Source organism: Rhamphochromis longiceps, linkage group LG15 (assembly GCF_057381845.1).
Source record: "Rhamphochromis longiceps isolate RC_006_pf linkage group LG15, R_longiceps_female_GT1.1, whole genome shotgun sequence".
Taxonomy (NCBI): Eukaryota; Metazoa; Chordata; class Actinopteri; order Cichliformes; family Cichlidae; genus Rhamphochromis; species Rhamphochromis longiceps.
This window is the reverse complement of record NC_140571.1, coordinates 31,855,556-31,869,312: the sequence shown is the minus strand read 5'-3', so window position 1 is coordinate 31,869,312 and position 13,757 is coordinate 31,855,556. Positions and strand designations below refer to the sequence as shown.

The 13,757-nt window shown below is 40.2% G+C and overlaps 1 protein-coding gene across 2 annotated transcripts in view; it reads right to left on the bottom strand.

Moving 5' to 3' along the window:
- The window catches only part of cnih3 (cornichon family AMPA receptor auxiliary protein 3), a 146,056-nt gene extending 134,164 nt beyond the window's left edge, over positions 1–11,892 (bottom strand). For both annotated transcript variants that reach the window (XM_085381894.1, XM_085381896.1), the window contains exon 1: positions 11,354–11,892. In XM_085381894.1, the coding sequence (XP_085238020.1) occupies positions 11,354–11,431 (78 nt within the window). In that variant the 5' untranslated portion in view covers positions 11,432–11,892. The remainder of the gene's footprint in view (positions 1–11,353) is intronic.
- Between the last annotated feature and the right edge of the window lie 1,865 nt (positions 11,893–13,757).

The following is a 13,757-nucleotide window of genomic DNA, read 5'->3' as shown; positions in this document are numbered from 1 at the left end:
CACAATCGGTGGCTGACTAAATACTTTTTTGCCCCACTGTATGTACCACAGGCCTTCAAGCTGGCTGTAGTTAAACCTTTACTCAAAAAGCCATCTCTAGACCCAGCAGTCTTAGCTAATTATAGGCCAATCTCCAACCTTCCTTTCATATCAAGAATCCTTGAAAGAGTAGTTGTCAAACAGCTAACTGATCATCTGCAGATGAATGGCTTATTTGAAGAGTTTCAGTCAGGTTTCAGAGCTCATCACAGCAGAGAAACAGCTTTAGTGAAGGTTACAAATGATCTTCTTATGGCCTCTGACAGTGGACTCATCTCTGTGCATGTCCTGCTACACCTTAGTGCAGCATTCAATACTGTTGACCATAATATCCTATTAGAGAGATTAGAACATGCTGTAGGTATTACAGGTACTGCACTGCAGTGGTTTGTATCATATCTATCTAATAGACTCCAATTTGTGCATGTAAATGGAGAGTCCTCTTCACACACTGAGGTTAATTATGGAGTTCCACAGGGTTCAGTGCTAGGACCAATTCTGTTTACATTATACATGACATAGATGACACCCAGCTCTATCTATCCATGAAGCCAGATAACACACACAAATTAGTTAAACTGCAGGAATGTCTTAAAGACAAAGAGCTGGATGGCCGCTAACTTTCTGCTTCTTAATTCAGATAAAACTGAGGTTATTGTACTCGGCCCTGAAAAGCTTAGAAATATGGTATCTAACCAGATTCTTACTCTGGATGGCATTACCTTGGCCTCCAGTAACACTGTGAGGAACCTTGGAGTCATTTTTGACCAGGATATGTCCTTCAACGCACATATTAAACAAATATGTAAGACTGCGTTCTTCCATTTGCGCAACATCTCTAAAATTAGAAATATCCTGTCTCAGAGTGACGCTGAAAAACTAGTTCATGCATTTATTACTTCCAGGCTGGACTACTGTAATTCATTATTATCAGGATGTCCAAAAAACTCACTGAAAAGCCTTCAGCTAATCCAAAATGCTGCAGCAAGAGTACTGACAGGGACTAGAAAGAGAGAGCATATTTCTCCTGTTTTGGCTTCCCTTCACTGGCTTCCTGTTAAATCCAGAATTGAATTCAAAATCCTGCTCCTCACATACACTGTCTTAAATAATCAGTCCCCTCTTATCTTAATGACCTTGTAATACCATATCACCCTATTAGAGCACTTTGCTCTCGCTCTGCAGGCCTACTTGTTGTTCCTAGAGTATTTAAAAGTAGAATGGGAGGGAGAGCCTTCAGTTTTCAGGCCCCTCTTCTGTAGAACTAGCTTCCAGTTTGGATTCGGGAGACAGACACTATCTCTACTTTCAATATTAGGCTTAAAACTTTCCTTTTTGCTAAAGCATATAGTTAGGGCTGGACCAGGTGACCCTGAATCCTCCCTTAGTTATGCTGCAATAGACGTAGGCTGCCGGGGGATTCCCATGATGCATTGAGTTTTTCCTTTCCAGTCACCTTTCTCATTCACTATGTATTAATAGACCTCTCTGCATTGAATCTTATCTGTTATTAACCTCTCTCTTCCACAGCATGTCTTTTATCCTGTCTTCCTTCTCTCACCCCAACCGGTCGCAGCAGATGGCTGCCCCTCCCTGAGCCTGGTTCTGCCGGAGGTTTCTTCCTGTTAAAAGGGATTTTTTCCTTCCCACTGTTGCCAAAGTGCTTGCTCATAGGGGGTCATATGATTGTTGGTTTTTTCTCTGTATCTATGAAGCGCCTTGAGGCGACTTTTGTTGTGATTCGGCGCTATATAAATGAATTGAATTGAATTGAACGCCTCTGACTAGAGTAAGCTTTATTCAAGAAGAAGAATTATATGACTTGTGAAACCCCTCTATGTTTATGTGCGTACACAGAGTCTGGAGCAGAAAGCCTGGCTTATCAGAGAAAGTTGATAACCACCATAGTGATATCGGTTCTCTCCATCTGGGTTTCAGGTTTTGTTGAGCCAGATAACACAAAGAAAGGCTGGCTGCTCTAAACTTCGTCGTACTGTAGTGCTCAGGTCTCTCAGATCCACTTGCAAAAATCTCTTACATTTTCAAACAAAATTGTGTCAGAGCCTTTGCAGTCGCTGCTCCGTGGGTGCAGAATTAGCTACGACTTGACATAAGCATGTGCTGCTATTGGACCACCAGAGACCTCTGCTTTTAGTCTAGGCTCAATGCTTGCCTTTACTCTCTGGCCTTTCCAGCCCACCAATCTCTCTTTATCGTTATATCTGTAGCTTTGTTTATCCTCTGCTGTCCTCTGGTTTTGTCATTATGTCTTAATTCTGTATTCTCTACTTATACTTATTACTTTTTAAATGTATTTACATAACTGTGTGTAAATATGTAAACATTCTACAGCACTTGGACAATGAAAGCTGTGTTTAACTGTGCTTTATAAATCAATGTTACATACTTACTTAACCAGAACGGGGTTAGCTTTAGCTGGCACTAGACTGAAAACAGCTTAAAACATGGAGGCCATTTTTGTGCTTATATTTAATTTTAAATCTAATAGGGCCTCTATTTTTTATCAACGAAGTGTATAATAAAAAAACCCCAATTATTTTATAGATGTTTTACAGAGTTGCAACATATATTTTTGTTGTGCCTCTTACATTAAGGGAAAGCTAGTCAACAAATTTACAGGCCATGCCAGGTCATGGAAAACTGATTATGTGTATCTACTCTCCCCTTCTACTTGACATCCTGAAGTATGTTTTTATTACTGATGATCATGCCTACTAACATTTTAATTTTTCCACTAATTATGCTACCATACAACTACAGTTAAATTGTTATAAAGGGTACTTCTGTCAAAAAAGTGTTGACAAAATGAATGAAATTACTGCAAACAGTAAACTATGAGCCTCTGGTGGGTCCCTGGTGCTTCGACAGCTACACACACAAATAAACTAAACTGCTGTAATTTAGTAGAAACCCTAAGTGAGAGGGGAAAATGATGTTAGTTTGACATTCCAACCTTTGCAATACTGCCGGGTAACCTCTCCATCATATCTGCACCACAGGGCTTTCCCATCTATCAAAGGTGCACCAAGGGAGCGCCTGGCCTGTTTCAGGCTTTAATGACTCATTAGGGGCTGCTGTTACATGGGAGGAGAGTCGCTCAAGCAGAGTGGAGCTTGCAGTTCACCTTGTATTTTAATTAAAATGGCTTCATAATCACTTCAGTGAGTGCTCCCATAGGTAACTGTGGAGTTACATTTTATGTGAGAAACAGTTTGATTGCGGTTTGATGTGAGCAGTTCTAAATGTCATTATGCCCCACAGCAACAAGAATAATGGAATCTACTTATTATCAGTAGAAAAATATGTTATTCCAAATAGACAAATGCATTTTTTTGAGTGTGTGTTTCTGACTCTTATTAAATGTGCCATAGCCTTCAAACAGGAGTAAAAAATTGTGGGAATGATTGTATTTAATTAATAATTACATTTAACTAAAATTACATAATTAAACCTGTGTGAGCGTCAACACATGCAAGGTAGCTCAAAGTTTAAGAAAAGAAACATCCAAACTGAGGATCCAGCTTGAAATACATTGAAAAACTGTGACTGATCAGGTAACATGCTTTTACACTTACAACATCAAGCAAAATGAAACTAAACTGAACAAAAGCAAATCAAAGCTCCCACATGTGGGATAAAACTCATCACCTCTTGGTTAACAGCTTAACTTTAGCACTTCTTTAAGGAGGCCATAGGACATGTATGGTAACATTTAACATTTCTTCATCTCAGTCCAACAATGAGAAAGACATGTGACATAGAGGAGGTGAAAAAAAAAGGGTAAATACTCCGTTAAAGATGAGAAAACAACTGCCAAAGACACAAAAGTACTACTGGCTGGAGAATAGGTGCAAAATAGCATCAAAGAAAGTAGATAACTGCAATGGGACATTGCAGGAGCCCAGTTGTAGGATATAATAATAACCACTGCAGCCTAAAAGAGTGCCTGAGGAGCCCAGTTGTAGGCTATTAAGAGTCGACTGTACACTTTTTTCGTGTTTTCCTCCAAAACAATAAGTTCCATTGGAGCCTCTTTGTCTCTCACTAGCAAAGTTGACCCAGACAACACAGTAAAGCTAGTTCTCGGCTACGAACCCGACACGATTTGCATTACAGTTACACCCCCCCCCCCCCCCCCCCCCATGGGAGGGGTTTATTTGTCAGTTTGTTAGCAGTCTAGCGTCCAAAGTTTTCGAGATATCATTTTCAACTTGTTTTCACCGAATGTAAAAATCAGAAAAACTTTATACTACCAACATTTTTTTTATGGATTGTCTTCAAGCTGCATAACTTTATACTAGCCCTTGGGGGACATGAGTACCTAGGTTGGCTAAGCGATCGACCTTTGACATCCATTGTTAGCGCCCAAAGTCAAAGTTTTAAAAGACATTCAAGAAACAAAATTGAGAAATGCATTAAAGAGCATGGAGAGAGCTGTATCACTTTTTTTTTTTATTTAGTCAATGTCACAATGTCAACATCACAGGCTGACTTCATCATATCGTAATAAAAATATAATTTAAAAAAAAAAAAAAAAAAAAACATACTCTGGGGGGGGGGGGGGGGGGGAGTTGCATGCTCTAAGTGCTCTTGTATTTCAGTGCAGTTATTGGGTGATTTCATAGAGTTACCTCCAATCAATGAAGCACTTATACAGTCTGATTAATGGAACAGTGATCTAACAAACCTGTCAACAATATGTGTCTTTGTCTCACACCGGTTTTAATAGAATTTTGCACAGGCAGGACCTGTTCCTTCTTCATTACCTCTTTAATTTAGCGAACGGTGAGTCCACAGATGGCCATGGAGACGAAGGTGACTAATAATAATAGATATTCCAAAGATAGCCATCATGTCTTTTTTTGTCTTTTTTTTTTTACTTACACAGATGTTACAGAGTAACTTAGTATGAATATAAATGAGAGTGAATGGAAGAGCACTTATCAGCACCTGTGAATGACTAGAGTAGATATAACTAATTAGCTCTGACTTTACTGGCCAATTAATGACAGAAGTCCATCTGTGTGCAGCTATTTGTCACCGACTTCTGTCTACTTCTACACAGCAAATTCAAAAGTGTTAAATGTTTTTGTGTTAGTAGTCTTCTTGCAAAAGTAGAGTTAATTTTACTCTAAGTAGAGTCACATTCTTTTAATGTAACTCTGAGGTGTAAAATGATAGTAGTTAAAATCGAGTGTTAAAAATGAGTGTTTCTATGTCAAATCTGGAGGTGTTACAATGGAAACATTAACTCTTGACCTCTTAACTCTGAACTCCTACAGGGGCGATGACACCAATAGAGTAAATTCACAGACTCCGCCCCCGGCACCATAGGCTCCAATCAAAGCTGAAGTGAAACCGTTTCTGAACATTTTGCTCTACATATTTGAGTTGTTTGCCATGCTTGGTAAGTCATTTTTTCAAAGATTGTTTCGATTATTATTAGCTTTTACTTCTGTGGCTCTTTAGAGTTGAGACAAAGCTGTGTGAAAGGCATTAGCCATGTTGCTCGGTGATAGCATAATATTCTGTTTTAGCTAGCTGAAAGGTATTGTTTGCAGGCAAATACCACAGCCTTGAAAAAAAGCTTGCATGTGAATTTTCAGTCAAATTTTTGGTCAAATACACCTAAAACAATGTCTAGAATGTGAAATGTTGGTATAATGGTGTTACTTGAAGCCTGAAAATGATCTCCCATAAAAACAAAAAAACGAGCAAACAGCAGTAGCAGATGTCCTGACTGGGTTCTACGTTAACATTTAGATCCCTCCAGAGTTTTGTGCACACGGTTTAGGTAAAAATTAAAAAGGTTGAGGTTTTACATTTAGTTCAGTATTACCTGTTGCCTGTGTCCTTGTCTTTTGGGAAAATACTTTACACAAGTAATGGCTCAAAGAGGATTGCTTTTTTTTTTTTTTTTTTTTTACTGTGCTGCAATTGATTACTGGATTACTTGTGCCATTAATTAGTGTCAACTAATTTTTATTCAATCTCCACATAGCATATGCTTGTGAAGATGGAATATGGGGGAGAGCAGAAGTGCGTTGAAGTTCCACAAAGTGATGAATAAAGGACATGCATATTGTATTGAAGAAAAAAGTGATGAGAATGCTGTTATTTGCATTTACCAGCTCACCTATGTCAGACCTTTTGATAAACAAAATTCTAATGAAAGTGAGAACATGTACATTGTCATCTTTCAGAAAATGTTTTGAAATTTTGGTGCACAGTTCAGAATAAATGTTTTTCAAAAATCATTGTGTCTTTTTAGTAAATGTTTATTTACAAAAGAAATTTCTTGAAGTTCAGAACAGTAAAATTCCGGCTTTTTAGAATTAATTAGAAGATAACTCTTACATAGTTAAACTAAAATACTCTTTGAGAGTTAATATATAAACTCTTAACACCTAGTTAGCATTAGTAAGTGTTAAATTATCAACTCCAGACAGATTTGGTGTTTAACACTAAATCAGAGTTAACGTACCAACTCTCCAAAAAGAGTTAAATTAACACTCTCTGGTGTGGACCCATATAGACACTTTAATAGTGTTGAAATCAAATCTGACAGATTTAATTTGGACATGCAGGATTTGCTGTGTATCACTTGTGTTATCTGTTGACAGAGTCTGTAGTGTTTCACTTCTTATTTTATTTCCCTTTTCATTGTACTTTATGTATGGGCTGCTTCACAGCCTCTGTCTTTATCTGTTCATTTACACTAGCTTGTTTTATTTATAGCCTGATTTGACCCTGGGTAGTTTGACTCAGCATGCTTGCTCTTTTTAACAATGCACTGCTGCTCGGGGCTTTAAAAACTAACCTTTTGGCCAAGCAGCAACTGTGGCACCAGGGTTCAGTATTTTTTTTCTCTTTTGTCTTTGAAACCAGATGAGAACTTGAAAAACAAAGACAGACTGAGAGATGGCCACCTGCCAAAATGATTGATAGAAGTGAAGGAAGAGTTTGAGCCAAATTTCCCTAGCATTTTGGCAGGTGGCTGGTGTTAACATGCAGCTTTGGCTCAGCAACTCCCCACACTGCACAGCCTTTTCCTAATTATGTTTCCTCACAGTATGGAGCCCCAGCTTATTATCCTGCAAGTCTGTATGGCAATGTGAATGGGGAATTATTGGAGGAGGCATCTCCACACTGTTTCTGCCTCCTTAAGCAGAATGCACAATAAGGCAGGCTTCGACTGGATTATTATTGCTGAACGCAAATGTTGAATTGTGATCTTTCTTTTCACTGGTGCAGAATTTACATCGCAGGCAACACACTGAAGGATGTGTTGTGGATCGTGTCCCTCTGTAGACCTTTTTAATGTTTCTAAGTACTAATGATGTGTTTTTGTGGCGTGGCAGAAAGTGACAGCTCTGCAGTTGCATATGCATATAGCTTTAGAGAGCTTTATAATAAAGGGTTTCTGCAGGCAAAAACATGGATGTGCCATGGGCTCCCCAGGGTCACGTATAGTAGCCAGCCTTGTAGGAACATGAAGAAAGTGGAAAGTAAAGCTCTTGGCTCTTTTAAAGATGACACTTGGGTCAATATCAAAACCCAAGAAGTAGAAGCCTTCACTGCTCACATACACTCAGTGGATAGAAACATAAAGTTCACCAGCGAATATTTGGACTGTTGAGGAGAATGGAAACTTCAACACTGGAGTTTACAGGAAGCCTGCACGCACTCGGGCCAGTATCTCCTCTTTGACTCCCACCACCCTCTGGAACACAAACTTGAAGTAATCAGGACCCTACAACAATGGGCAGAAAATGTTCCCTCTAAGCCAGAAGGGAAAAAGAGGGAACACACATGTAAAGAAAGCTCTAAGAAAAGAACATGTGATCATCGTAATTGGGCCTTCATGAAATCAGCAAAGATGCACAGAAAAGAAGGTCAGACACCAACTACAGACAAACAGAACAATATTGTCATCCCTTATGTAGCAGATTTGTCAGAGAAATCAGGAGTCCTCTCCAAGCACAAGATCCCAGTGTACTTCAGACCCAGCCACACACTCAGACAAAAACTGGTTCATCCCAAAGACAAAACTACCAAACGCAAACTTAACAACATAGTGTATGCTGTACAGTGCAGGTAGGAATTCTCAGACCTCTACATTGGACAGACCAAACAGCAACTTCATAAATGCATGGCACAACATAGAAGAGCCCCCTGGACAGGACAAGACTCAGCTGACCATCTGCATCTAAAGGACAAAGGTCACTCTTTTGAGGATGCCAATGTTCACATTTTGGGCAGAGATGGTTTGAAAGAGGAGTGAAAGAAGCCATCTATGTCCACTGTGAACGACCATCTTTGAACAAAGGCGGTGGCTTTCGACTCCAACTGTCTACCATCTATAATCCAGTTTTGAGATCCCTTCCCAGACGCCTTAACGCCCACTCACATCTTGCATCAGGTGATCTCAATAAGTCACATGATAGTTTGAGGCCCACTACCGAAGTCAACAACCCTCCCAAGGGACGTCTTGATGCATGCTCAATCATCCAGGTAAGTAAATCTCCAAAAGTTGATTCCGTTCATCTGGACGTAGCGTTTTGTGCGAGAAACGTTTCGTCACTCACCCAAGTGACTTCTTCAGTCTCAGCTGACTGCAGTTTTCCCCAATCTTATAAACAGTACATTTGCATAATGACTGAAACCAGCCCAGTGGAGGAACAATGGACTGGGAGGTCAGTTCTTTAATTTTAATTATGCAAATTCTCAAAAATGTACTGTTTATAAGATTGGGGAAACCTGTAGTCACCTGAGACTGAAGAAGTCACTTGGATGAGTGACGAAACATTTCTCCCACAAAACGCTACGTCCGGATGAACAGGATCAACTTTTGGAGGCCTCCCAAGGGACAACTCCCACTAGGTTTAAATACCCGGGACTCTCCACCATTTGGTCTTAGAACTGAAGAAGCTTCTCGGATGAGAGGAGAAACATCTTCAAGAAACTTAAAGAAGTCCAGTTGCTTTTCTTTCCAAGCTCCTTAGATTACCATGACCTGGATGACTGAGAACCCTCACATCCCTGAAATGTCTCAATGTAAAATGAAATGCAATATCAAATATCACATGTCAGTTTTTCTACAAGACAAAGAAATGCTGAAGTAAATGAAGACATCTATGGTCTAGTATATCAGACATCTATATCTTTCACCTTTTTCAGAAATTTCTGTATTGGATGGTAAAAAAGAAGGAACTTTTCTGTCATTTATTTTTTATCAATTAGTTAATTACTATGGTTTTCAATCATTCAGAAAAGTTACAAAATTCGTGAAAATACAGTTCACATTTTCCAAAGCCATCAAGTGAACCGGACTGGTGTCTTTATTGGGCCAATTCTTGCCGCTGGGGCCATATGTTTGACACTCCCGATCTATACACAAGAAAAACTAGAAATATCTTAGTTCTTTGAAGTCACATATAAAGCAGTTTGTGTGCTGCACATCACCCAGGAGCTGACAGGTGTGTAGGTAACCCTCCAATGTAAAGACGAAGAAACATCACATTTTGGTGACGTCCGTGGTTTCTAGACTTCAGGGAGACTTTGACAGCAAGTTTTTTTTCATCTGAGTATCAAAGTCTTTACATTTAATCTTTATGTTTATATTAGCCTCTCATCAGTTTTGAGCCTGTGAAATTTGGGTTCTGCTCATTAAAAAAATGGCTGCATCTCTGAAACTGTTCATGCATTACGTTGTAAAACCCGCTTAATCAAAACTGACAGCCTGCATTTCAAACACATATTGATAGTTGATTTACAGTCCACTGTTGCTGTGGACAGAGGCAAAACTACAAAACTTGTGTCTTTGACCCAAGCATTATGGAGGGCACTGAATGTCACTCAGCAATAACCTATTGGTAGAAAAAACTGACATTGGTAGATGCTTTAGTTGTTTACTTCAAAGCTGAAAGAAAATGAACTTATTTACTTCACCGGAAGAAACTGAATTTCACTAACTGACACACTATGGGGTCTGGTTGCTACATCGGTGTTAGTCTTTTCTGTCTTTAGTGAGATCATGTGTTCCTAAGGCATAGTTAAATTATAATTTCAGCTGAATGATATAATGTCATAATACCCCATTATGAAAAAGTAATAACGTTTCCTTGAAATTCTTGTTAAAGCCCCCTAAATATAACATGTATGTAAATATTTAACCAGTTTTGAAATACGTTTGTAACATGACAAAATGTGGAACAATTGAAGTGCTGTAAAAACTGCCAAATTGCAGTCCAACCATAAGCCAACATCTAAGTGGTTCGCTGGTGACCTGGTGGATATTCAGGCAAAGCCTGGGTACCTCGCCCAGTATGAAATGCACTATGTAGGAAGGATACGAGAGTACATTTCTGTCCATTATGATCCTTTAAAAACTTTGTTTAAATACCTAAAATGTCACACAATTCTGTTTTTGCTTTAAACAATATCTCTGATGAAAGCATTCTATAAAAGCGATAGAACCCTTTTTTTTTTCTTTTGCATGTATATCATGACATCCTACATCACATACATTTGCTTTGTTTCACTTGGCTCCTGTTTCTGCCACCATGACATCTACTTCAAACGGGGGAGTACACTTCATTTGTGAGGAATCATAAAGGTGTTTTCAGCATGATCACTTAGTTTTAATTGTGCTACTACGTGTGTCTGTACCCTTACTGTCTAGGACTCTTTATTTCTGCTGACACATGGGTCATTGTCTGACAGACAGACACACCAACTATTAGCTGGAATTGCCAGAGGATCAGTCACCCCAAGTGCATCAGGTCTATGTAAAAGACAGACCCGGGGCAAAAGGCTGGAAGACCTGACCCAAATCTGTCTTTATACAAGGCCCTACATGTTGCTCAGGGAGCAACTAATAAGATTATTCAAATATCACAATGCAGTCAGCCATATTGGCACTGGTGTGTAGCTGATCCGATGCTTGATTAAAATGATATGAAGAGAGCAGGAAGATGAGAAGAGAGAGAGATAACGTTCTACAAGATTCCCTAATTGATCTGGAAGGGAAGTGTGCTTAATTGATCTGGAGGATGCTGCACAGGGATGCAGGCACTTTCTGTGTGTGTGAAACTGGGTCGCTGGGGATGTGTAAAGTCTGGAAATTTTTAAATTCACATTGTAAACTAAAGCTAAAGCCAACTAGCACTGTTACGTACACCTGCGAGTTCAGTATACACTCACACACCTTGCCATCAACAACGAGTAAGAAGAGCCCCCCCCCAAAAAAAAAAAAAAATACATCCAGTGATACCCAGTGTAAGGTACTTACATGCCATATTGCGAAGAAAATCAGGGACACACAGAGGACCAGAGACAGCATGTAGCAGAAGGCAGCAAACGTGAACATAATTGAAAAGGGAAACGTGGATAATTTCCCGAGGAAGCACGATCCTGCAGCCAAACATCTAAAACAAAAGAGAGGCAAGGGGGAAGAAGAAAGAGGGGCAAGGGGTGTATGAAAAGAAAGTTCTCACAGTGCCATAGAAAGCCGAGGCGGTGCTGGCACCATGACTTCGCCCCTCACAATGTTTGCAACAATTTGTTGCAGAAAGCCCCTCTCCGGCTGATCAGCTGTGCGTCCACCCAGCAGCACCAGCAGCAGCGAGGCGACTCCGAAGTCAGAGCTGCTCGCAAATCAGTGCATGATCAGTGGTCGCAGTCCCGGTGAGCATAGAAATCACAGAAAGGCGCCGAGACGAGGAGGTGTCCACGCAGAGCCACTCGGGGAAGGTGAATAAGTAGGTAATCCATTCAGCGGCGGCAGGAGGAGCCCTGCTGCTGCGGCCTCTGCGCTGAGCTGCTGTTAGAGAAGAGCCCTGCCACAGTGCACAGCACACAGGCGGCAATAAACGCTGCTCTCACCCTGACAGACCTATCAGCAGAAGCGAGCGGAGCGCGCAGGGAAGAGCTGTGAACAGGTGGATTTAAAAGAGCAGCACCCGGTGTGCGTGCACGTGCGCGCGTGTGCTTGCAGATTCCTCTCCGCACACTCACAAACACACATACAAACACATACACATCGTTTTTTGTTTGCTAAATACTTGTGACCGCTGTGAATTGTTAGCTCTTGTTTGGCTGTGTGTTTGTGAGAGTATTTTTGTCCTTCGACCAAGTCTGTAACCAGCTAAGTGCTGCAACCAGATATACATACCAGCAAACAAAAGGACAGGAGCAAAACATCTTCATGTCGTGGACGGTCTTTAGAGAAAAAGAAAATGTGCACATTATTAAAGCAAGTACTGACTCATGCACACATGTACATAAATACATGCAAACACATGTAATAGTGAAAATATAAATGTCTAAAATGATCAATTAATTTGAAATCACAAGTCATTTCTATCGTAAAGAAACTAATGAGGCCACAGCCTGCAGAACTGATAAACTGTGAGACTAACCCCACCGTCTGGCTCCTTTATAGAATGCAAGCTTTAAATCCTAATGGGGAAAAAAACCCTCAACCAGGTATTTTGCTGTCTGCTGCTCTGCAAAAATATTAATAATAATATTGAGAAAACAGACTGACTGTTAACCATTGTTGAATCCAGCTGTTTGGGTTATCCGTTATTTTTTTCTTCATTTATTAAAGCCACAGACAAATAGCCAAAAGTCCAGAGAGCAAGCAAACAACAGGTGTGTGCTCTCTGAGTTGTTTTTAGCAAAATCACATTGTAATGTTTGATAAGGTCCAATGCTGAGAGTTAGTTTTCATTTTTGTAAGTTTCAGTGTTGATTTTAATCTTTTTGAAAAATGATATCATGGTTTAATTTGTCACAGGTGTGTGTTCACATGCTGAAGAATGTGAGTGTTCACAGCTCCTTTATACGCAAGTGTTAAACTCAGTCTGGCACAGAATGGCTGTGACTGGGTGATGACTTGCATGTTATCATGGTTTGTGTCTGTACCAGTTGTACTCTCTGCTGAGTACTCACACTGACAAATTCAGTCCAATTCAATGTATATAGCATCAAATCACAACAAGGCACTTGCTTCAAGGCTTAAAATATGAAGTGCCTTGAAGCAAGTGCCTAGAGACCCTACAATAATACAGGGAAAACCCCAGCAATCATTTTACCCTCCATGAGCAAGGACATGGTGGCAGTGGGAAGGAAAAACTCATTTTTAACAGGACCCAGGCTCAGGGAGGGACAGTCATCTGCCACGACTGGTTAAGACAGGCGGGAGCGCACCGAGAGAAGTCTGCACATCAGCCAGTGATACAGTGGACTGAGCCATCGGCCAATCAGCCACAACATTAAAATCGATCTCATTATAATGCAATGTACTGCTGTGAAACCTTGGGTCTTTGTGGCATCTTTGTTTGAAAGGTTCCAATCAAGCATTAAAAAAAATAACCTGAAAAATGAAGCCAAATGGGGAGTCCCAAAATCTCCAGTTCCTCTAATGGCCACTCTAGCAAAGCTCTTGCTTCTGTGTTTGTGGCTTTGATGCCTTTTGGAGCACTTGGTCACACCAGAACCTTCATTTTGGTGGTTTTGCGCCATTCACAGGTGGATTTGCTAGTGTGTTTTGGACCGTTGTCTTCTTACATAAGTGTAAGCATAAGTGTGCTTGAGCTTGAGCCTGTCAACCACTAGGCATCAGTGAGCTGGGACGAGCTTTTAATTTAAAAAAAAATCATCAGTGCAAATTCTTTGTGTTGATGCTTTGT